The sequence below is a fragment of the Amblyomma maculatum genome, chromosome 2 (genome assembly GCF_055883805.1).
Source record: "Amblyomma maculatum isolate TAMU_Amacu chromosome 2, ASM5588380v1, whole genome shotgun sequence".
NCBI classification, from domain to species: Eukaryota; Metazoa; Arthropoda; class Arachnida; order Ixodida; family Ixodidae; genus Amblyomma; species Amblyomma maculatum.
In genome coordinates, this window is record NC_139345.1 from 90,927,049 (window position 1) to 90,952,469 (window position 25,421).

General features: G+C 44.0%; 1 protein-coding gene across 2 annotated transcripts in view; it reads left to right on the top strand.

Annotated features, from left to right (window-relative positions):
* LOC146199245 (sodium-coupled monocarboxylate transporter 2-like) overlaps nucleotides 1-25,421 on the top strand; it is a 69,052-nt gene that overhangs the window by 21,542 nt on the left and 22,089 nt on the right. For both annotated transcript variants that reach the window (XM_084594727.1, XM_084594728.1), the window contains 2 exons: nucleotides 127-194; nucleotides 651-737. In XM_084594727.1, the coding sequence (XP_084450853.1) occupies nucleotides 127-194; nucleotides 651-737 (155 nt within the window). The remainder of the gene's footprint in view (nucleotides 1-126; nucleotides 195-650; nucleotides 738-25,421) is intronic.

A 25,421-nucleotide genomic window follows, 5' to 3' on the forward strand; every position in this document is an offset into this window, starting at 1 on the left:
GCCAACTGGCAGTGGTATACGGTGTACCACTGCGGAATTCCACCGGTGCTCTGCCATAGTAGTGGCTTATGTTGACATCCTCGCCTGGGAACTTGTCAATGACACTTTGTTGACCTTTTATTACAGCTTTTCTTTTTGGCGTCATGATGACTGGGCTGGCAGTTCTTGTCCCCTATATCAGCTCTGCGGTTCGCGTAAGTATAATTTGCGGCCTATATTGTGTGAGCCTACTATCGTGGCAAATGTTCTGTAAGGTTTAAATAAAAGGCAAATAAAATGAAAACGCGAATTAATCGCGTATGATGGTTCACGACCAAGTGTCGTTGCGCCTGCATCCCAGGCACATATTTAAGGCCTCCGATTCACCCAAAAAGCAATAAACGCATGCAGAGAAAGCATATACCAAACTGCGCAAAGTTAGCGCCACGCGGCACAAAACTCAACAAAGCCACGTCACGCAGACAGGTATTCTTTTCATGTCCTAGGAGAACTGAGGTCTTCGGGAGAGTATGCACAAGTCGAGCTAAACCAGCGCAGTTTCATCGCATCATGCATAACCCCAGACAAGGCTTAAGATACCCATTCTTCCCGGAAGGGGAGCCTTTAAACCGCGGTTCCCTGTATTCTACCCTCTCTCACTCTACTTGCAGCTGATCATGGTAGTCCACAGCAGCGCGTCGGGTCCTTTCATAGGCCTCTTCTTGCTAGCCATCGTCTTCCCCTGGGCCAACGCCAAGGTGAGTGAAGAGCCGAGGAACGGCACGCACAGCTCGCAGTGCCCGGGTGGGTGATGAGCGGTTCTCATATTACTGTCAATGCACTTCCATCCACTTTCTGTCATTGAGAACCGAGCTTTCCACAGCCACATCGCCTGGACACAGGCAACGGGTATACCCACTGGAAAATATGAGATATACGCTCAATGGGTACTAAGTCGGGTCTTTAGACTATTTTGTTGCTCTTTAAAAAAAGAAGGCGGGGTTGGGCGGAGAATTAGCCGCTACGCGCATACCCTTATGGATGATAACAGCTTGTAATATAACGTACCGATTTATTAACTGCAGTAACATCTACTACCACTGCAAGGCAATTCCATGGACTACCCTTACCGACATTTCCTACCTTTAGAAAGCAGAAGCTTTTCAGCCGAAGCAACTAGTTAAAAAAAAAATGGCCTTCTTAACCTTGTCTTAATACCCTAATTCGGATGGCACCCCTTTGACACCCCTAATCCCACAAATGGCAAGAAAACAAAAAGAGGAACAAACCCGGCATGATTCAAAATCCCGGCTTTTGAATTGGGAATAGAATAGGCATGCATCATTAATGGCATGTTAAGTCGGCGAAAGAGCACAGTCCCGATTTCACGAACAAGCGCTATATCCGTATCACTAAAAAAGAACTCACAATTTGCAAACAAGTGGTACATTGTATCTATATCATCAAATTATCCAAGCTGATAAAGGCTAGCCTTATACGCAAATGAAACTTGGATGTTGTTCGGCATATGCCCTTCGAATGTTTATCAAATTGGTTCACAGGAAGGGAAAGGCGCAGTATCTGTCACACTTGCTATGTGGACACCTGAACCGCGCCGTAAGGGAAGGGATGGAGGTAGGAGTGAAAGTGGAAAGAGAGAAAGGGGAGCCGTAGTGTAGGGCTACGGAGTAATTTCGACCACCTGGGGATCTTTAACATGGGCTGACATCGCACAGCACACGGACGCCACTTCGTTTCGTCTCCATCGAAACGCAGCCGCCGTGTTCGGGTTCGAACCCGGGAACTCCGGACAGTAATTTTTATCAAAAGTATTCCAGTTTAGGCCGAAGCATGCGCGTTTTCTGTCATACTTTGAAAAAAGTCTTGAATCATAAACGCGATATTTGAAATGTTTTCAGCCGGAGAAGCTCCAAACTTAACCCCCATTACTTTACAATAGCATATATAATTTTATATCATATTGTATCATATATAGTATAACGCCTATCATATATGGTATAATAGATTCTACCATGTAAGTTTATATGTATTAAAGGTACGCAAGTAATTCGGGGGAGATGTTTTAGCGAAGCAACACCATTGATGATTTTATTCATTTTCTGCGCAAAAGCTGGCCTGATGTGTCGGAACTGGCTGCTGCTACAAATCATGACTTATACCAAAAGACCTGTGAAATCAGGCAGCCAAATAGTCTAGTGTATTGCAGTTATTACTTGAATATTCACGTGTAGCATGCTCACGCATATTAATTATTAAAGGTAAAACGGGTACCACGTAAAGCTCCTTAGTTACGTACAGTAACGATCGCATTTACTCCCTGTGCGTCCTGTGAGGTATAGTAACAGGGTAGACAGACCGCAGTAACACTGAAGTGAGGTAGTAACAGCACCATGCAATTAAAATATACTTATCTTCTAAGAGCGTGCCTGCCGCCTTTTAATATTTAACGGAACAGTTCGCAGCTTCGCACGTCCTTTTTTCTACCACAGTTTTCGTAAGCGACACCATTCTATTGCGGGCACAATAGACGCGAAAATAGAGGATGGCATAGCAAATCCTTAAGAGCAGCCATAATGACGTAGGACTATTTCATTGCCATTGCACGAGGCATGGTATATTTTATTTGGAGTAGCTCATAGTGATTAAACGGCACGAACATCTTTGCAAAACAATATGTAAGCATAACTTGTTAATTGCCATCGTTTTCTTTTTTGATATTACGACTACGTAATCACATTATTTTTGTCAACGATTCGTCTTCAGAGATATGCACGAGACAATGCTTGCACCGAAACGGACGGATGTATACAAACATTGTGTTTTGTATGTGGCGCCCAACACTATAGCTGCTGTGCGTGCGATCCTACGGGGCGCCACTGTTCTCATTTATTAGTTGGAACTGGAGCCTGGCAAAGGAAGAGGGCTCATCTTAGCAGCGTACACGCCGAGTCGCTTGATGACATAAGCCTGGAAACGGAATGAAACGTAGTATCAGCAATTGCAAATACGATATAGCAACCATTTTATAACACACTGTCTAGATCTGTTCTAAGGGCTGCATTTTTTTATTGCTGCTTATACGTAGCATGCACTCCTGGGGCATACATGCCAAAGCGTAATATGCAGGTAGGATTATCCGGTTATGTTACGTGGGGTGTAACGTCCTGCAGCTGCACGTGAGCTGCGGGGGACAGTATAGTGTAACGCTTGAGATTAATTTTGACTACTTCGGGTTCGATCTTTGGCGTGCATGGATATCGCACAGCAAAGGAAGACTTTTCTTCTCATTTCGCCCTGATCGAACTGTGATTGCTTCAGCCTGGATTCGATTTCGCAGCCTTGCACTCAACAGTTCGAAAGCAAAAACCACTGAGCCACCACGTCGGGTGGATATATGCCATTACGCAAGAAAACAGTTTGTGTTTCGCCTTTGTAAAAGGTCCGCGGTATACAGAGAAGTACTTTCGGGGGCTTTCTTGACCTGCGCGGAGATCTGCGCCTCGTTACATAGGCGTGGTAACTTACTTATATAGCCTTCAATCGCGGTTTCGTTATGGGATATTTTATTAGCAGACACACTAAAATTATCACTCGATTGACTGACTGACTGACTGACTGATAGCCGTATTTGTAACTGCATCGAATGCTGTTCAGCCGACTAAGGCACGTGTGATGTGTCGTATGCTTTTGATAATGTGCGACGCCTGTCAAAGAAGGCAGCGACTACTGGGCCTGTAGAGTACCACCGATTTCTTGCCTGCATGTTCAATTCCGACGCGTAGAAGGGCGTAAACTCGAGGCTTAGCAACAATAGTAAAATGACAGTCTCAAAATAGTTTATTTTAGCAATGGCCAAATGCGAAGTATATGCGCGCTAGCACGTCGCATTTCACTCTGCTTTCGATTCGAGGCTATGGTTTCAAGGTCAGGATTCCGGCAAAGATAGGCGGAATGCATGGTTAATGGGAACACTAGTGGCACTTCAGTGTAGAATGTTGAGACCTCTTAATTCATCGAAGAAGGCAACTTGATAGCGATGTGTTCTGAATCCACTGCGCACAGATGAAAGTTGATGAAGACGACGCGCAATGCACCGCGCGTGAGAGTGGCTGTTAACCAGGAGGAGTGATCGATTGCAGCAACAGCATGCATAATGCTTTTGTGCAGTGGTCAGCCAAGCTAACCTACCCGCACTTCCACGTGTTCGAAACCAGGGATGGGCACATTTTAGCTGTGTTTATTGCTTTAAGGTTAAACATCTTCTAGGCTCAGCGGTGATAATCGCAGGATGTGTTCGCACTAAAACTGGGTCATTATATAGGCCGTGTGAGAGATGCAGATGTTGTAATATAAATACGATGGCATATCTATAAGCGAAGATAGCTACTGATAATGAAAGTGATAGCGGCAGTTATTAGTAAATAATGATAGTTGTAGTTACCGATAGTTATTAATAGTATATGCTGATATTATAGTAAGAGTAACAGTGATAGCAGTAATGATAGTGATAGTGGTAGTGATTAGCAAATAGTGAGAATAGTAGTTGCCGATAGCTACTTATAGAATATGGTGATATTATAGTAGGAGATAGTAATATAGTGGTAGTTGGTGATAGTGATAGTTTGGTAATTTTAGTGATTACTGATAGTTGGGGACAACTGACATGGTTTGATTCCTGTAATTTCGTCTTTCGGAATAGACGTACCAATGGCCATGGACGTCGAAATAATTAAGTCTAATCTCTATAAAAGAAGAGGGAAAGGAGTAAAAAGCTTTTGCCATTTCATATCTTAAGGAGACTTGAGAGCAATCTTGCAGTTTTTTTCTTCAAATACAGCTGGCTTCAGACCAAAGCATAACAGCGGCTCATCGGCGGACTGAAGCCCTAGAGTAAAATCGGAAACCATTTGATAAATTGTACATTTTGTCACTGTGGCCGACTCAGATAGCGAAGCTACGGAAATGAGCGTATGAAGAAACAATTTTTTAATTTTATGGGTCATGAAACAAACATACAGCATCACTGCAGCAACTGCAATGAGCGAATGCGAAAGCATTAGCGCTGGCGCGACTTTGGTGCTTCTTAGTCAACGCATTTCTACATCTGCTTACCCACATGGCATGACTAAGCACTTTTTATGATGACTCATAACGCACATGAATTACATATGACTCGACACTTTCATGTCCACAACTCTCATCCGGTCATTTACTGATGACGTTACTTGGTGATGACGCCAGAGGCAACTTCCGGAGACACATTTTGCGGACACTTCCGGTGCCAACAAATATTAATAATGCTGCTGCATTAATAATGTTTGGTAAATGAATATCAAGTTTAGAATAAATGAATTGTCCTGAATACTGACGCTGCATGCTCAGGAATAACCAGTCTGTAAACTCAAAAAAGACGAAAAGGAAGAAATAATGAAAATATCAACCCGTCTGTCTTGACGGCCCAAAGAAATCAAAAGCCTGGCATACATTTTAGTGACCAAACGCTAAAAATTATAAACTAAACTACTATCGTCTCGTATTACCATTAAATTGGTAGCATTTTTTTTTTTTTTTGCTGTTATATATGTCGCAGATTCGTCAGTGAGAAAGTACTTACATCAATGATGACGTTGCAGATGAACAGGCCACAGGACAGGTACAAAATGATGTCCTGGAAGTATTAAAATAAACCTGATAAATATTTCACCTGCAATCTTTTCTTTTCCTAGAAAATAGATATTTCTCAACTTATATAGTATACGCTGGCCTTAAGAAATGTAATTTGTCAGCTTTTCTGCTCAAGATACTAGCGAATAAATTTTTGCAGGAATGTGCATTGTTTGTACAAGTTGTTATAATTGATAGAAACAGTAACATCGAAATAGTGCCCCTTAATATCCAAGTAAACATATGAAATGTAACGCAAACAGTTTCTGTTTCGAAGGAATTGAAATGAGCAATTGTTTGCACTATGAGATCATGCGACAAAGAGCCCCATGCTCGAAAAATTAGGACAAATTTCTGGAATGAGTTTTCAAATCAAATTTTTTCACATGTTGTATAACTGCACCATAACGATCAGCATATACACAGATCCTTCCTCGATGGTATATTGTAGTTCGTTTTTTCGTTTTTCTATTTTCAGAACCGTAGCTCGTTGACTATCTATGTGAGCACAGAACAAACTCTAGATGCAATACTACGCTACTTACTGGAGGCTTTATATTAACACGTTTATATCTATAAGTTCATAAAATAATCTTGCAACATTCCACAACTGCCGCGTGATTATATTTTCAAAAGCACGGGTAGTAGCTTTTCTATAGATGTTTCAGCTATACTCGGTGCGAGCGCAGGAAAAAGCTTACATGTGTAAAGAATTATCTTACAATATCCCTCACTTGCCTATCAATTAAAATTTGTATCAGAATCATGGATCCGCTTCAAAAGAAAATGAATTCTTGTCCGAAACGCGGGAATGGTTTATATGCATGTACAACCACATGCACTTTCGTAAGCATGCTACTTGGCAACGCACTAACAAAGGTTTGAGCACTATTTTTAAGCGACAGTTTATGCAGCCCTTTGCACCGAAAGCCGTAGACGGTGTTCCGGAAAAGTCCTGATTGTTCGAGAGGATGATGACGTCAAAACCGGATTACCTCGCTTGGGGAATTTCAAACACCCACATTAGGAAAAGAGCTAAACAACTGGGGGAGCTTCCAATATGTGTGAAGAGGTTCTTGTGATGATTCCAATTGTCCATAAAATGGAAGCAATACGATAAAATAAATTTTTCGCCTTTCGGGCTCAAGCCGGGCGGGTGCGCAACACATATGTCACGAAGTAGTAGTGCGTATGACCTTACTGCGTTCGGGACGGGTACTGATGTTACAGTAAAAAAATTTTATTAGCGATAGCGCTAATTTTCCCATGCCCAATTTTAAAGGTCAGCTGGCTGGCTGATTTGACCTTCTAACCGGAATAATGCACGTGTTAGTCCCGTGATGCGTCGAGCGAAAACTGCTCACCTTGCCACTGAGGACTGAGGCGAGTGCGTATACGTTCTCCTTGCATCCTGAAACTATACAGCTGCGCTAAGTCACGTGGTATGCTACGACGCACGGCGCCTAATCAGATGATAACGCAGTTTGTCATGAATATAAAGCCTGCGCTGCCTAGCTACTGCAAACAAAAATTAGCTGGGGCTTAGCTTGGTTAAGCCTGGTAGTTGCGAAAGCAATACCCTGTGGTTACGCCCTGGTTCAGCTGGTGGTGTGGCTGGTGGTGGTGCTTGTGGTTATGCTTATGGTTAGACTTGTGGTGTGGCTTGGTGATGCAGCGTTTATACACTGGAGAGAGATACGCTACTGTCTTCGGTATCGCTATCCATGGTGTTCAGCGAACTCATAAAATATATATTCCATTATTTCGTTGTTTCCGCAGAGGAGGTTATACGTTGTCGCCGAGCTGCATACTGGGCACGTCGCTTAGAAAGTCTTTCTTCACGCTCCTCTTCCGTCTCCGTAGCTCGCCGTTGCTTCATCCGTTCATTCCGTCGAGCTGCCTTAGCGGTAGGCGGCATCGTTGATGCACACCGCCTCGTATGGCTGACGGCGTGAGCCAGGGCCCGATTTATCCAACTGTATGACGTCACTCCGTCTGTAGCGCTCCTCGCGGAAGGAGCGGGAGTTAGGCCGCCGATGGTACCGATGGTGTGCGCCGCCTCGCATGGCTGACGGCGCGAGTTGGGCCCCCGGTTTTCGCGGCAAATGGCATGACGTCACTCCGTCTGTAGCGCCACTCGCGGAAGGAGCGGGAGTTAGGCCGCGTTGGTATGCACCACCTCGCTACGCTGAAGGCTTGAAAGTGCAAGTAGTATTGCTTTCGCAATAAAAGTCTTGAAGGTGGAGTGCGTACACCATAGAAGCCGGGCTGCTTCAGACGATCCTTACAATAGAGAGCGTCACAAAGTTGAACTGGCGAAGAAGAATAAGCAAGGCAGAGGGCTCGGATCGCTGCTGAAACGGATGAAGAACGGATATTCTTCCTTCGTTGCTGGGCAAGCAAAGTCCGACTGTGTTCAGCAATAAGTTTACTATTCAAGCCAAACCGTGCCTGTGACAACTGAAAACAAACTATGTTCCGGTATGCTAAACCCCAGCATTTTTTGTATATTGAAATACCTAAACTAGATTTCTTTTTTATCGCGGAATGAAAAAACAGCGTTAAAGGGCCTATTTCGTCTACTCTGAAGGCGACGTTCACTCACCGGGTCCAGTTTTATAGAGTGCTGTTGAGGAGAAAGAAAAAATAACAGGGGTGCAATTAAGTCCGCTTACGTGCAGAAATGCGAAAACATTGCGAGTTCCGTGCCCAGTTTCGTTATGAGTTCTGCGTTCCGTCGCTTAGTTGCAGTTTCTACCTCATACCGCTGTCACACGGGCATTTCGAAGGCCCTCGAACCGACTGCCTATCGACTCCAAGGCCTTCGAAAGCTGCCACACGGGCGTTTTCAATGGCCATTGAGTCGATAGTCTATCGAGTCAGCGGAGCAGCTCAGAACTCTATCGAGATCTCGAAGGCCCTCGAACGTCCGCAAGGTTCCTAGCGTTGACCCGAGGAGTGAGTCACGCACGATACAAAACCATGAACAAGCGTTATTATTTTATATCTTTAATTTGCCTGGTGAAATATATAATGTTTTTAGTAATTTTAAAATAGCATCGCTCTTTTTTAAGGAGCATTATTTGTGTGCTATCACTGTAACTTGTGTCGCCGAGAAAATCAAACATAATGAAAAGCACAGCCGTATGAACGTCAACGCGTTAAAAAAAAAAAAAAAAAAACGTTGTCCTTGAATAACAACTAAACGCCTGCAGTTACTAATAAAGGCAACAGTTGTATTTTATTTTGCATTTATACAGAAATTTTAGTTCTTCAAGCAAACCCGAAAGGAATGATAGTGGCGCCACAAATGTTGGCGCCAAACACCAGAACTATTTCAACAGCCTTCGAGTTTTGCCGTCTAACAGTGGCACAACTCCATCGAGTTCGATCTGGATTGGAAATCTCGAAGGCTATCGACTCAATCGCCTTTGAAAATGACCGTGTGACTGGGGTATCAGAGGTCAAGGTACCAAACATTGAGGGTGGCTCACCCAAATTTGGAAGTCCTCACTGGGTATGGCCATGCTCAACTAAGTTATACGCTAATTGTGGTCAGATTCGGACAAAGTCAAATTTTGGGGGCCCACGCGGCGGACCAAATTTGGATGGTGGCCCACCTAAATTTTCTAAGTCATCGCTGAGTTTGCCATACTCCAATTAGGTTAAACATCTATTTTCGCCAAATTCGGATGAAGTCAGATTTTGTGGGTCCAGGGAGGCCTAATTCCAGGGGTGCATGGCCTCCGTAAGTTTGGAGGATCGCCACTGAATTCGCCATACTATAGTTAGATTAGACACCGGTTTTGGCCAAATTCTGAGGAGGTGAAATTTAGGAAGTCCAAAGGGTCATATTTTGGAGGTTCCTGTGGAAAACCAGTTTCCTCCCCCTTCAACGCGACCGATCACCACCACTCCGCCGAGCGTCGTGGCAGCGTCGGCTGGGAGAGGAGGTAAATATATCCCCCTTGGGGGAAGGAGAATCAACGATGGATGCGCCACCAAGACGTCTACGCGGGTTCCCGCGAGAAAAAAAGAGAGCGATTCTGGATCCAGCCGGCAACGAGAGCGGTCGTCTCCCGCCGCCTCTCCCGGCAAACGCCGGGGGATAACGGGCACGGAGTACGCAGCGCGCACGGGAGGACCCGTCGTGCACGACCGCCCGTCTTCTGGTTCCCAACGGCGAAGCGACCGGTAAATACCGCACGCTCTCGCCGCCTCCCGCGGCAAACGCCGTGGTATATGGCTTCGTCCGAAGAATGCGGCGCGCACGGGAGATCCCGGCCGCCATATACACGGCGCGTGCAAATGTCCGCCGCCGAAGTCGCACCCCCATTCCCCAGCCGGTGAGTCAAAAGTCCTTACGTAGCCTTGCCCTTCCAAGGAAAACCTTGTTGATGTATAGCTAGCCGGCATGTTCTGTATTATTTGCAAGTGCAATAAATAGCACTCGAGTATTAACTATGTGTCGCCCCCGTCCTTTGTCCCCTTTGTTCCCCTCCGCGGGTCGCTAGCGAGGACGTTGCACCTGCGGAGTGTGAGCGGGGTGGAATACCGTCTCCCCTTATACCCCACATTCCCCATCCCAATATGAAGCTCATCATTGAATTGGCCATACTCGAAATAGGTTAGACATCGGTTATGAAAAAATTCTGAAGAGGTGAAATTTTGCGGGTCTAGTGGGCCAAATTTTTGAAGCGGTCATCCCAATTTGGAGGCCACCCCTTAATTGGCTGTGCTCGATGTAGGTTAGACATCAATTTTCGTCGGATTCCAGCGAGATCATATTTTGAGGTTGGCCCATCCAAGCTTGGATGTCGCCATCGTGTTTGGCCACCTCAAATTAGATTAGGCGAACACTGGTGAGGCCACTCATCGATCAAGATATGCAGTGACTGCCAGTTCGCATGGAGCCTTTTACGGACAGGGTCTGTTCATCCATTCATTAGCCAAGAAACACTTTCGCAATAATAGATAGCAATATGTAAGGATCGGGGCTCCATGCGTAGTCGTTTCAAAAGCCAATGCGGCGAAGCCTTTCATGGGTGTTAAATCTGGTGTCATTAGAGCGGTGTGACGCGTAAAAATGTTTTTGAGCCACCACAGTCATCAAGACAAATTCGAGTAAACGCTATTTAACCAAAATGAAACAAAGCTTCGTTTCGCACATGACTCACCAGTGCGTCTATTGCGATTATGGAAGAGGTGCAGACCATCATCTTTTCTTTTCCTCTAAATGTTTTGAATTATGCTACTGTCGTTCAGTGACTTCGACTTAACCTCGCCCAACGCGACACACTGTCTATGAAGTGGAAATAGAGAAAAGATTAAAACACTTACGTCCTCTTCATCTTCCTTCGTGTCGTCCTTTGCAACAGGTATAAAAGTTTAGTCGACAGATATCAATGCGCCAAGGATTTTTTGTGGTGTTTGCTGGCGGGACAACAGTTAGAACAGTATTGCGTTCAAAGCACTCACCCGTCACATGTTCAAGGCAAACATTTCATAGTGCGGTGAGCTTCCATCGCTATTATATGCTCCGGCAGACAATGAACGTTGGACGACTAAGGTCTGCGGTGATTAAAATTCGTTTACCTGTCAGGCAAAACTAAACGGGCAAATAAAAGGAGCGTGACAGAACAGGAATGAATCCCTGAAAAGTAACAGGAAACTAAATCCACGAGGCTCTAGCAAGCTCTTGAAGGTTGCAATGACGGCGGTGCCGGAGCTATATTTTATCGGGTGCTTTTTCTTTTTTTCTTTTTTTTTTACTGCTAATAGATATTAATTTTAAAACCTACGAGAGGTGTCGTTGCAGTCTGTGCCGGTGGATTGTAGAGCGAGGCGAACATCGTATACGTGATTGAGCTCAGTGATGAAATGATTAATTAACTAAAATAAATAATCAACTTTTTTTATTTATGTATTATAATCTTAGGGAGAAATTTTAGACTGAGAAATTGAAGATCGTGAACTTAAAGCTGTGTATATATTTTAAAGTTTCTTTATCGGCGATGCGTTTCGAAATATTTGCCACAAAAAGTACGCACAGTTAGCTTGTATAGGGTTGGCTTCCCGCAATACAATTTTAAAATGGCGTCCTTCGCATTTCTAGCACAGCAAATACGGAAGCCGTTTGTCTACTTTTTTTGCCGTAGAAAGAACGTTATTTCTGCGACACTACTACGCCCCGAAATGGCAATTTAATATATGCAATGCAGGAAGCCACATTTACGAGCTAAAAATGCGTATTTTTGACGTCAAATATTTCGAAATGCATCACCAATAAAGAAAATTTTTTTGAACTGTACTATAAACGTCAATCTCCTGCGTACATCTCGCAGGTTTTAAAACAACAATCTATAAGCAGTTAAAAAATACACCCCTTATAGCTATCGACTACGTTTCCAGTTCACTTCATACGTCAATCTCCTTTGCTCATGCTCGATCAACTTCATGGGACATTCGCATTCACTTTGGCCGCATTGTGTGTAAATGCCATCGTGTATCGTGAACGTTTAAAATGGGTGTAAGGAAGAGCAAAAAAAAAAAAAAAAAAAGCGGCGTATTGACTTCCACCAAAGTGTCACCACAGAGGCGCCTTACTGTTCAGGTGCACTGCGTGATCGGGATATGCCAGAAACGATATTTGTCATGTCATATAAAACTGCAGTTTCTCTGTACCGATGCTATATGGCAACACAAGATTCTAGGCAGAATTCCCAAGCGTACGCTCCGAACAGCTATTAGTAATATTAAAGACATTCAACTTTCACGAACGCAGCATTTTTTCTTATTCTAGCAAAAAATGCAACATCTCTATCCACTCTAGATTTCCCTGAATGTCTTGTGTCAGCGGCCACCTGCTCCCATGTCGGTCAATGGTGCTATACTTGAACACAATGCATGACAAGTAATCAGATACTTGCGATGAAGTACATTTTAGAAATTTTTTTTTTAGTGCGGTTCTTAGTTTTTCTAACAAGTAGTGTCCTGAGTAATCCAATATTTTTGGAATAAGTTGGAAAACTTGAATTCTATAGGTGTGGAGAACAAGTGTGTAACAAGGAATTCCGTCAAGTTTGAGCTACAAAGGTCGAATTACGAATAAGGTGCAAGCGCAAAGTATCCTCATATGTCAATCTAAGCGAACAGCATGGGACAATAACTCTTCGCACGCTTCTTATTTCACCGTTCACTGCGACGGCCCAACAGAGCATCATCTTTGTGGGCTTGGACTTATCCCTCTAGCTAAGACCGCGGACAATATCGAGCGCCGTGGTTTGCATAACTTTTAGACAGTGCAAAAAGTTTAAGCCGTAAATCAAAATGTGTATTAAAAAAATGCGGAAAATTTAAAAAAAAAATATTTAATGCTGGAAGTATAACCATTCATGTGTGCACTAAAGACTTTTGATCAAGTAGGCCGCTGCCGCTCATCCTTGTCTGCATATATCTGCACCATGGGTGAAAACTAACCTAATATTACTTTGAAGTAATTATTTAGTTCACTTTAATGAGGTGTAATTTACCATCAGAATCATGAAGCTACATTTCAGGTTAAGTAATTGCAATTGTAGTCAGGGACTTGTTTTGTGCAGTGTGTCCAAAACTGAGCTGTACCTTGGCAGCACATAGGCATACAGCAGCACAATTCTTTCATCGCTGTTATATTATTTGGCTTTCATCCCTTGCTCTAACTAGAGGTACAGCTAACGAAACCCGGTTGACGTCACTGACTTGATGAACGTCAACTTTTTTTAAAAATCTTATTGTTATTCGGAAGGCGCTTTAATACGCGGAGACTATTAATCAATATTTTCTCAATACATAAGGAATAATTTGGGGGGGGGGGGGGGGGGTCAACTATGCGAGTGCGTACGATACTTTTTTATTATTTTTGTACCCTCTCAGCCCTTTAGTTTCGTGATGGCTATTTTTGTTCTAAAGCTGATTTCAGACAAGCCCGTCGAATGAGCGGGCTTGGACTCAGCGAATAATAACTTAGCTGCTCTCTGAGTACTGCTGCCAGTCGATATTTCACCGCGCAAGCAAGGACTCAAACAACCTCTTAGATGGCGAGGAAAGCACACGCGCCGTGTTGTTTATTTTGTAGCGCTCCTTATATACACGTCTTTATCATCCGGCTTCGGGAGAGTGAGAACGCTCATGCCTTAATTCCCGGGCAGTGGCGTCTAAAAGTTCTGCGATTTTGATAAAACCTTTTCCCTCAGCAGACTATAAGCGACTACCATGGCTGAATTCAGCGCATGTGCGTTACTTGATGCATGTGACACTACCTTCGAAAAAGACACATGCGACACACCGGTGCCTTGTTTTGTGACACTCGCACTTGTCACATCAGATATGAGAGATATATCGTATGAAAAAAATGGGATATGTACTATGTACATTAGCGCATTGCAAGCGGTTATGCCATATGACGTCATAAGACGCTAGCATACATTCCATCGCTAGCGCCTATGCGCTTACCATTTGTCGACGCATAACCATGTTGTTCGAGGCAACAGTTCTGTTGCTGGCGAGCTGCACCGAGAGGAGTAAAAAGGAATTTCATGCTCAGCACATTGGATGAAAGACACCATTCCACCGGAGGGAACTCGATATGGCGAGTGCCGTACCGAGTGCGCCGGCAAAGACACAAGCGATGCATGTATGTCCACTCTCATCTTCTGGCTTTTACCTTTCGCGCCACATATTACGTAGCAGTTCAGACAAAATTGCGCAAGGCGCCGCGGATGGTGATGGTGTGTGCGTGTGTGTGTGTGTGTGTGTGTGTGTGTGTGTGTGTGTGTGTGTGTGTGTGTGTGTGTGTGTGTGTGTGTGTGTGTGTGTGTGTGTGTGTGTGTGTGTGTGTGTGTGTGTGTGTGTGTGTGTGTGTGTGTGTGTGTGTGTGTGTGTGTGTGTGTGTGTGTGTGTGTGTGTGTGTGTGTGTGTGTGTGTGTGTGTGTGTGTGTGTGTGTGTGTGTGTGTGTGTGTGTGTGTGTGTGTGTGTGTGTGTGTGTGTGTGTGTGTGTGTGTGTTCGAAATGGAGCACAGCAGGACAGTTCCGTGCTATCAAGGCTGAAATTCCAGCCTCGACCACCCAAACTAGAGACGCGGATATGAAAAACTACCAGAAAAATCAGGATTGCATTAGTGTGCGGTGAGATTACGCTGGATCTTTTTACAGCACTGAACTAAGACTAGGTATCAAACTTTGCGTAAGAAAATGCGCAACTATGCAAAGCGTCGCAAACCAACATGTAGTGTAGAACGACGTTATGATTGGGCGCAATTATACGCAAAAAAAAAATGCAGGATTACCTGAGCGGCGGCGGAGGCAGCGGCGAGCACTTGATAAGAGCGCAGCTGAGGAAAAGAGAGAGAAACCTTTTAATCGCTCAACCGCGGATTTCCGCACAAGGGTCAAGTATACAGGCAGAACTAGACATGCTTACTAGCAACTCTTTGTGCAAGACATTCTGCACGTTCTGAAGACACAAAAAGGAGTGAAAGTAGGAAGAGAAAGCCAGAAATAATATGCTTTGGTATTTACTGCAAAAAAATGCTTAATCCGATTTTTCTTACGTTTACTGCCCACGGTATCGGTATAAAGCAGATCAATTCGTGCAAATAAAAGTTGCGAAAGACTCAGTCTCAAATCACGAAAAACGCCGCCTCTAAAAATTTTAAATATATTCTGGCGCATTGTTTACAGTGAAAGAATATAGCAGCTTAATGGCTCTATAAGCATTGGAATGCCATGCCGATTGTACTGCAGAGTCTAACAAAAGCATTTCAGTGGAGTGATTTTGCACTGAATTGATGGTGTACGTACAAGTAAGTGTCAAAGTTCCCATAGTCGTTAGTATACCTCTTTACCGCATGTACGACTATCTATCTATCTATCTATCTATCTATCTATCTATCTATCTATCTATCTATCTATCTATCTATCTATCTATCTATCTATCTATCTATCTATCTATCTATCTATCTATCTATCTATCTATCTATCTATCTATCTATCTATCTATCTATCTATCTATCTATCTATCTATCTATCTATCTATCTATCTATCTATCTATCTATCTATCTATCTATCTATCTATCTATCTATCTATCTATCTATCTATCTATCTATCTATCTATCTATCTATCTATCTATCTATCTATCTATCTATCTATCTATCTATCTATCTATCTATCTATCTATCTATCTATCTATCTATCTATCTATCTATCTATCTATCTATCTATCTATCTATCTATCTATCTATCTATCTATCTATCTATCTATCTATCTATCTATCTATCTATCTATCTATCTATCTATCTATCTATCTATCTATCTATCTATCTATCTATCTATCTATCTATCTATCTATCTATCTATCTATCTACCTACCTATCTATCTACCTATCTACCTATCTATCTATCTATCTATCTATCTATCTATCTATCTATCTATCTATCTATCTATCTATCTATCTATCTATCTATCTATCTATCTATCTATCAGTATATCCAATCTCTCTCTCCTTCTTCTTACCAACCGGAAATTCATTCGTCTTTACTCGGCCTCCCTATATACAACTGCTATCGAACGAACCAGTGCTGTGCAGCTACCTCAAAAGACAAGTGAATGTAAAATTAGAGTATTCACTGGAATTGATCTGAGACCCTAATGAGCTCATGACATCTTGATAAGCTCCCTTTACCGCGCCGTTTCAACGTCGTTGCGCTTACCGCTGGGCCCAATGCTGGCGCCGATGTAACTACGATCGGTCTATGGAACTTGACTTCGACCACGCCACGAAGCTGCAACATCGAGGAACGCTGACGTTATTTGGAATGGCGTTGGCATTCTCGCTCAGGCAGTGGAAAAGTATTAAGTTATTTATTTTATTTATGTGTTTATTCAATGCTGCCAGCCTTGGTAGGCCAGGCACGAGGAGCAGCATAATAGGACAATAAACGGGATTAATAATTTGCACACAAAATAAAAAAAAAGCAAACAAACGGGTACACACGTTTGGATTTAAACATGAGGGCAAGTAAGATGCAGAAAAATGTTCTAGAGTTTCACATTCAAAATAAAATATTCGTAATAGACTGGTGATGGCGTCAGCGCTCATTAGTAAATTCAATGGGAGTTAGTTTCACTCGATTATTGTTCCAGAAAAAAAATAAATATTTAAAAATGTTGGCTCTGGTGAGATAAACTGTTAGCGATGAGGAATGATGATTTCTCGTTACACGCGTGACTAGCAGTTTTGTGTATGGTCCCGGACTCACTAAAAGTATGTTATTTTTAAGAGTCTTGAACAGCGTTATACACACTCTCCGACAGATGTTTGTGAAATATATAGACGAGACAAAAACTGCTAATATGAGGCCAAACTTTCTGCCAGAACATATTTCCTAAGGTGGTAACTTCTGTCGCATTTTGCTTGGAAGACAGGGTCACTCGTCTGCGCCACTATCATACCATAGTGCGACGAAAGTAATAGTGTAAAACTCGGTATATACGTATTTTATAGTGTAAACGTTGTAGAATTACTACAAGGCCACTCGAAAGACTCCGTGCTCCTTGTAGTTATGGCTAGCTAACTCATAACAGCCTTGCTGCATACTAAAAAAAATAAAAAAGGTCGCTTTGATTCAGACTGAGTTAACAGCTGACAATTTTTTGACCTCTGTAGAATACTTTCAACAATTTGTTAGCTTACTTTCCTTCCTTTGAACGCTGGCAGTAGATTTCAGAATTGATAGTAGGATCGAGCAAAAAGAAGACGCGCCATATCTTTCACCACGTTGTATCTTCATCCACACAGTTTACGAAACAGCACGATACATTAGTAGTAAATGTTACGAGGAACAAATATTTACAAAAGGTGAGAAGTCTGAAGCCAGTTTCCCGGCTGACGTGGCTATCCCGCCTTTTATAGCAGTGTCGGCTGCTTATAAATCTATTAGAGTATAATCACTTGTAATACAGTACATCGCACAAAATTTCGTATATTCGCAGGTCAATAGGTATACACTAAGGCATACTTAAAATGCAGTCGCAATAGTGCACAAAAACAAAGTGAATCGAAATACCACGAATCGTTTACGCACGAAGACAGTGAGTGAACCAATAAATAAGAAATATGATGTATACCTCTAAACTTATTACATACTCTAAGTACTGTTTGTTTAAGTACGATTAACAATGTTTTCCATATTCTGAATTGTGATGGTTAGGTGCGACAAACTTGAAGGTAACTGGATAATGATTCAAGTTCGTTGTTTCTGTGCATTACCTGTGATCGCCATACATAGCTCGAACGTGACATGGGCGTTAGTATTGCATCCAATATGGACTATTTCAGATAGAAATACTACTACTCGGTATGCGACTTCGGATTTTGCTAGACGTTGCACGAACTACCTTGACCTTCGACCTGAATCGCCATCCCTTCATTAACGGTTTTGTTAAGGCGCCCACCGAGAACAGTGACCGATATTGAGCCTTTTCTTTGTTATCGTCATCATCATGATGGTGGTGGTGGTGCTGGTTTTGAAATGTGGCGTGTAGACTAATGTAGAACTAATTATGAACAACATTGGTCGAACCTTCAACTATCCACATTTCTAAATCGGATAATGCAAGACACTGACATCTATTGTATATAGCCAAGAGAGCTGGGCGCAATATTTGTACAATGATGTAACATAGCGAATTCATCTTCCTTGTCTTATGTTACTTTTTCAAACGATGTTCCATGAATCACGTATGTTCCCGTCCTACCATACTGTTTTCCCTTAGCCGCACGCTCCTCTGCTGCCCTGTGTGGTAGGGGGTCACGGCTCCTCAAGCTGTTTTGACAGCTTTTTTCCTGCCCTCCTAGTAACCTTTTGTTTGCAGAATAAATTTTATTTGATTTGATCATCATCATCCGGGCTATACCAACTGCAGGGTGAAGGCCTCTCCAATTTTCCTCCTTTCTTCATTTCTTACACCAACTTACAAATTGAGTGCAAGTATCCACCGGACAATGAGAAAGATGCTGCGCCTTCGTTTCCACAAAAACCTGCAGGGCACAGCAGAGTGTTGGTATAGAGACGGAGTACATTTAATCCTTCCTTCGCGTGCAGCTGTCCGCACTGTGCGGAGAAGTCTTCAGACATCTACCACATGGGGTGGGCCTGCCCATCCAACCTAGGTATTCCTCCTAATCCCAACCCCACTCGGGAGGAATGGGAGGCGACCCTGCTCGGCTGCTATGACCTGCAGGCCCAAAAGGCCCTGGTCGAACACGTCCAGGAAGCGGCCGACGTCACTGGTGTCCCATACTAGGGACCCCACCTACTATTTGTAAGGGCCGGATCTTTAAAGATCCGGCTAATGCATACCTCCACCCCTTTTAAAACGTTAAAGGTTTATCACCACCACCACCTCAAAAACCAGCTTAAACAAAAAATATAACAAAATCCCTGAATGAAAGGGAGGTGTTAAAGACGTGATCACATCTACTCTTAATTACTAAAAATAGAGCTTTCGCTGGACTGATACATATACTTGCGTCCGTCAAGCTCAGCGTTTCAATCTGACATCTGACTACGCGAATATGTCTCAGTACTGATGTAGCCAATTGTTTGATGGTATACCGACTGATGAGGAATCCTGGGTGAAAAATTTCAGGGACCATGACCATGGTCAAAGGTCATTTCCGCACATTCCTCGGTATTATTACAAACAAAAAAAAATAACGAAAATACGTCGAATAACTCAGAAAATAGCAGTGGATAATCGAAATCAGACAAGAGCACAAAGATGTGAAACTGAAAGTTTGACACATTAGCTCGAATCGACAGCGTCGATTAATTCATGTTATCAGAAGCATGAAGGAAAAAAGGTTTTGGAACTAAATCCTCGTCTGTGTGCAGAACTCAACGTTGTCTGTTCCAGCTGCAGGTTTGAAAGCTTCGTGGTGAGAGCATGCATTAGTGGGAACTGCACAGAAAACATACTACCTCGGCGTTGAAGAGGCACAGGAAGATAAGCAGGAAGAGAGGCCGCGCTTTGCAGACGTGCGTCATGATCGTCATGCCCCTCTGGTTGTCCTGTGACGCGTGCCAAAAGAGAATTAAGGGACATCAAATAAGCCACTGCTGTCAAGACATCATTTTATAAGCGTAGAAATCACAAAGGAGCAAACTGGAGGATTTTGTTTTTGAACATTTGGTGGATATCAGACAGCCCCAGGAACTGCATTTTAGACACGCTGAATGTTCAGACCAACGTTTACGTGCAATAACATGGCACAGCACACGACCACATTTGCGTTTCGCCTACATTCCATCCAGAAGGTACATGACAGTTCAGCAAATATCGCGCTAAAGACTCAGCAACCCCCTTTAGTAAACATCACGCTAAAGACTAAACAACCACTGCACTATAAAGGCTTTTACTAAAGACCACTTAAGCTCTTCGCACTTTAGTGGTCCAGAGTGCCCCCTAGAATTTTGCTGACATGTTCGTAGCCTGGTTGGTGTGTGAATGAGTATACAGCCAGAGGGAGGATTTATGGGGAACGACTGTAGGCTTAGTTTGGTCTATGTGGTTTAACATCGTAAAGCGGCGCAGGATACCACACGCGGAACGACTGTAGAAATTGGTTCGGCCGGAGTCCTTACGTGCATATTTTTTTCATATTTATTGCCGGAAAAAAGTCGGAAAGGGAGAGGGGAGGGGAAAAGGCTTAGTGTTTTTCTTTCTTTCTTTTTTTTTTTTTGCGACAGGCGAAGGGGGAGGAGGAAACGCGGTGACCACTGTGGACCAATGCAAAGCGCTCAGGCTCTCACTCGGCATTCAATTAGTTCTCGGGGCATCCGAGGCACTTGGAGTTCACGGGTTCAGTGTGCTATATACGTCACAGTAAAACCTCCTGCGATGCCCAAGATGCAGGCAGCAATGTTTTTGAAAAAACAATTCTGATAGCGGAATACCCGCACATATCGACGTCCGCGCCTGTGTACTCACGGACGCCAGGACGGAGAAGAGCAGCATCATGGCGAATATGCTAGTCCCGAAAAAGATGGCTCCGTAAGTGAGAGACACCACCATTTCTGCACGTAAAAAAAAGAAGGAAAAAACGCCCTGTTGTAACAATTCAAGAAGGTCGTTTTAAGCTGCCTTTATCACAGACTTTTTTGCACTTATAGTAACTCTAGCAAGGGCTGGGCAAGATGTATCTTCGATACCGATACGCGATACCTTGAAAAATTGTATTTCCGATACCGATACAAGATACTGAAGCGAAATCGGTTTCCAATACAGATACTCGACACTGTATCTTCGATACTTCGATACATCTCCGAAATCTGAATATTATAAAGGCGGTAATATCATTAGCGAAGCTGGAAAATTTTACGAAGCTTTCTAGAACTTTCAGTGGTACCTATATAGCTGTTTTTGTTTCTCTAAAAAGGCATAAACGAATCCGACAGCACGGATTTATATTGAAGCTCCGCTGTCTGGGCAGCTGGCCTTAGTCACAACTTCATATTGAATTGAATCCATGGTTACAAAGCTTCCACAAGCAGCCTTCTTCACACGAACCCCCCTGTGAGCACTTGACTACATACAATTAAATCTGGAACTACTTCTGTTGCTTTCCATTTCATATATTACACGTTACTTACGCTATGACCAACGTTTGCTATGGCCCCCATCCGTTTTTTCTTTGCTATAAGGCTCAGTGCTGCGTGCGCTTGGGCAACTGAGCAGGTATTTTGATATTAGTGCGATAGCAGACATTTGAAGCTCGCATTCCGCTTTAAAAGCTAGATGAGAACAAAAATAAAATGGCTGAACGTTTTTATTAGTTCCGAAATTGTTCCGCGATGTGGGCGTTCTGTGAGCGAGGCAAATAAGAAAAGCCTCTCTATATAATTAGATGAGCACGCCGCACTGTTATATTTGATGAAGGGGCCCTTTACCGGAAGAGAGTGAAGCATAGCCACGTCGACTCGAGGATCTTGAATGTAGTTAACAAAGTAAAAATTCACTAGCGTCTCTTAGTCTCAAAAAAAAAAATAAGTGTTCTTGACGTCAATAAATTCGCATATTTCAAAAATATTCGATGAAAAAACAAGGATATGCTCAAAAGATGTATTCACGTTTCGCTGAAATGTTTTTAGCATAAAAATAATTTGACCATAGATTTCTTATTCGCATTTATGTACTAGAAAGGTGCAGTTACATAGATTTTACGTCGTGTATTTCTTAATATTTTAGACGTAATAGTTTTTACAGAAAAAGCCTAGTGGAAGCCTCTTCCCGGCTTGTTTCTTATCAAACGCTGTAAGCTACAAGAACGGTGGTTAGTCAACTGCATCGTGGCCGACTGAGGCCTTAGACGTTCATGTTCTTGCCGCCAAGCAAAGCCGACATGTGAAGCTCAAGGGTCTGGAGAGCATGGGTAGTGCATATTTACTGCGTTCGTCAGCACACTGAGCATGCTGCTTGACAAGAATAACATGCCTCAGAGACGGATAAGGAGGCGTTTTGCAAAGCGTGGGAGAGAAGCTAGGGATGAATTCCGCGTGGTTTCTACTCTCTGTCTTCTTTGGTGTTTCTTTGTCGACTTTGTTCTTCGTTTCTGCGTGTCTGTTATGGCTTAGCGGCTTTGTGGTACGCACTCGGTACTCACAAGTAAACAACCTCATGAGCACCTACTGGCTCCTTCAGTTTTAAATAAAGGGAATATGGATAGATGGAGGCTAAAGATACGGGGCGTCTGAAGGAAACCTCGAGCAGGAGGGAAATCAGGATGCTCTGCAAGCAAAGATGCCTCCCGGTTTATACTAGCGCCTGAGCGAGTGCCGTCAACCAAATGTCTGACAAACAGTGGCTTCAATACATTGCGGAGTATTGAGTATCGTTAAAATACACGATAAAATATATTTTCGATACCGATACTCCGATACTTTCATTTTCAGCACTCGATACCTGATACCGATACACAAAATGTATTTAAAGATAGTATCGAAGATACATGCATCTTGATGCTGCCCAAGACTGACTCTAGCCAAGGCTTCTTCACGGACTGTTCTTTCAGCCCCTACCACTTCACGACAGGCTCCGTCTGCTTCGAGACTCGAATCAAGCGATCCCTAACGTTCCAAGGAACCTGGTGATACCATCTTTACCGAGGTTTGGCCTTCGACCATCTAGCCAGGACATCTAAAAGGACTGAAGCGGCGCCACGCAGCGCTAAGCCTATAGGAACGCAGACTGCCGACATGCCTGATCGCACCCTGCATCAGCCGCAGGGGGCTGCTGCACCTGCCGCATCGCCGCCGACCCCCGCCCATACATCCCAGGCGCGCGCCCCCGAGCCCGCGTCTCAAGGCATGCTTGACCGTACTCTGCACCAGCCGCAGGGGGCTGCTGCACCCGCCACATCGCCGCCGACGCGCACCCACGAGCCTGCGTCTCAAGTGCCTCTGCCGCCGCCCCACGGCCCGCCAGCTACGTCTTCTGCTGCAGGTTCGCCTCCTCTCCATGAAGCGATGGCAGGCGCCTCTTCTGACCCACTCGAGATCATGGCTGCTGCACTCCACCCGACCATGGACGACGGCTTGGAAACGATAGGTGCCACTCGCAAGGCCGCGAAACCTGCCAGATCTCGCCTGGACGTAATATCGGTCGGGCTACAGCTGTCGCCTGGCACCGTTTCCCCACCACTAGGCCCTACGAACTGATTAAAACCATAATCGACGCTGCCAACCTCTCTGAACGCTCCAGTAACGACCCCACCCTCAAAAGCCACTGTTGAGCATGGTCTTTCTGAAAATGCACTCTGACTTCACGGTCAACCTTCTATTCCATATCGCCTACATCAATCTCTCCGTCGCTACCCTGTCAAACTTCCTCTTTCCTTCCTCGCTGTCATTTATGGTACCGAACGCGGCCTCTCCATCGCCGATCTCATGAAGGATCTGAAGACCTACACAGCCGATATCATAATCGCGTGCATGATGGGGTCTACCGAAACAATATACTAATTGCACTTGCTGGTACTGTCATCCCCCCATTGTTTACTTTCGTCGAGCAGCATTTCGAAACCGCCCTCACAAACCCCGCGTTCCTGCATGTGTACACGCTGTCTCGAGATTGGCCACCGCGCACATCAGTGCTCTAGTGCCCTTGTTAACTGCCCCAAGTGCACTTCACCCATCTCCCCACCGTCCTCTGTTCACGAGTGCACGCAGCCCTGGTGCCGTCACTGTCAGACAAATAAGCATGCTACTTTCGCCCCTATTTGCCCCTACTATAAACAGAAAAATAAGGAGTGTGCCAAGAACGCCTACCAACAACGTGTCAACTTTCGCCAGGCCACTGAACTGGCTCCTCCGCAGCCCCCTATAAACTATGGCTATCCTTCTCCCGCAGAGCACGCGTTCTATTCCCCTCCCGGTTCCCGCAGCACAGGCACTTTCCCAGCTTCAGCACAGAGTCGTGTGCTCTCCATCTCAGCAATCTCCGACGCGTCCGATTCCCAAGCCTCGTTGCTCTCTCAGATCATCTCCACAGTCACTCGTTTCTAACTCGCCCCGTCCCCGTCCTTTACCGCAGAACGCTTTGATACCCTAGAGCTCCGTGTGGCTAGTTTGGAAGTGACCATTCGCCCCCTCAAACAAGATCTCAACAGTATCGATCGCCGCCTGAATGCTCTTGAAGCTCGCATGGATCAGCTTCTCACTACAATCGATTCCAAGTTCTCAAACATAGAGAATGTGTCTGACCTTGACCGCCGCTTCCAACAGCATGAAGAGGCTATCACCCAAATTGATGCCAAATTCAATTGCCTGAATACTCACGTCAACACTGCCCCAATGATCTAAGTCACCCAGACCCAGCTACAGCCGCCTGTCTTCTTCGACACCGCAGCCGCCGCAGTGAAGTCTCCTCCCTATGTCCTCTATATGGTCGAGCTTAATGTCACCGCTGCTAGCTAAGGTGTGCAGGATGCCCCTGGTATTGCCCGAAACTTCTTATTGTTGCAAACGCTTAAAGCACGCATAAATTACTCACGCGGATTGTTCTCTGATATTAAATAGCTTCTAAGGTCATAGATGGCTGCCTAACACATTTACTGTTACAACACTAATAAATTGCATCTACATCCCCGTAAATACCGTATGCAATCCATACAGAGTAAGCTGAGAGCTGAATGGTAAAATACTCCATTTCGCCACACACTTACGTTTCTTTGTTTTTCCGGCTACTTTACGCATTTCTCTCCTGTTATATTGCAACAAAACTGCTTCGTAATAGTCGATCTAGCGTCAAATTTTGAAATTTCTCTTTCGTTATAGAAAAAGAACTCTCAGAAATAAACCACAGACCAACCAAACTTTGATTTTAGTTCGTTTTATCCGATAATTCGCTATAACCATGTTCGTTATAGCGAGGGATGTCTGCCATGGCCAATGTTAAGCTCCCATTGACCATGTACTTTTGAACGCATCCTTAATTTGATCTCCACCTTTCAGACTTCCCTGCAAACCATCATGGAATCTCTTCCCCCTCCCCCAAAGAAACGCGATGGCTTGCCACAGCGCAATCAAACTAGATGTCAACACGGAGGACTCCGACATAATTCAGTGGAATTGTCGCAGTCTTAATACTAACGGCACTCTATTACACCAGTATCTTCTTACCAGTATCTTCTCCTCCAAGAAACTCGCTGCTCT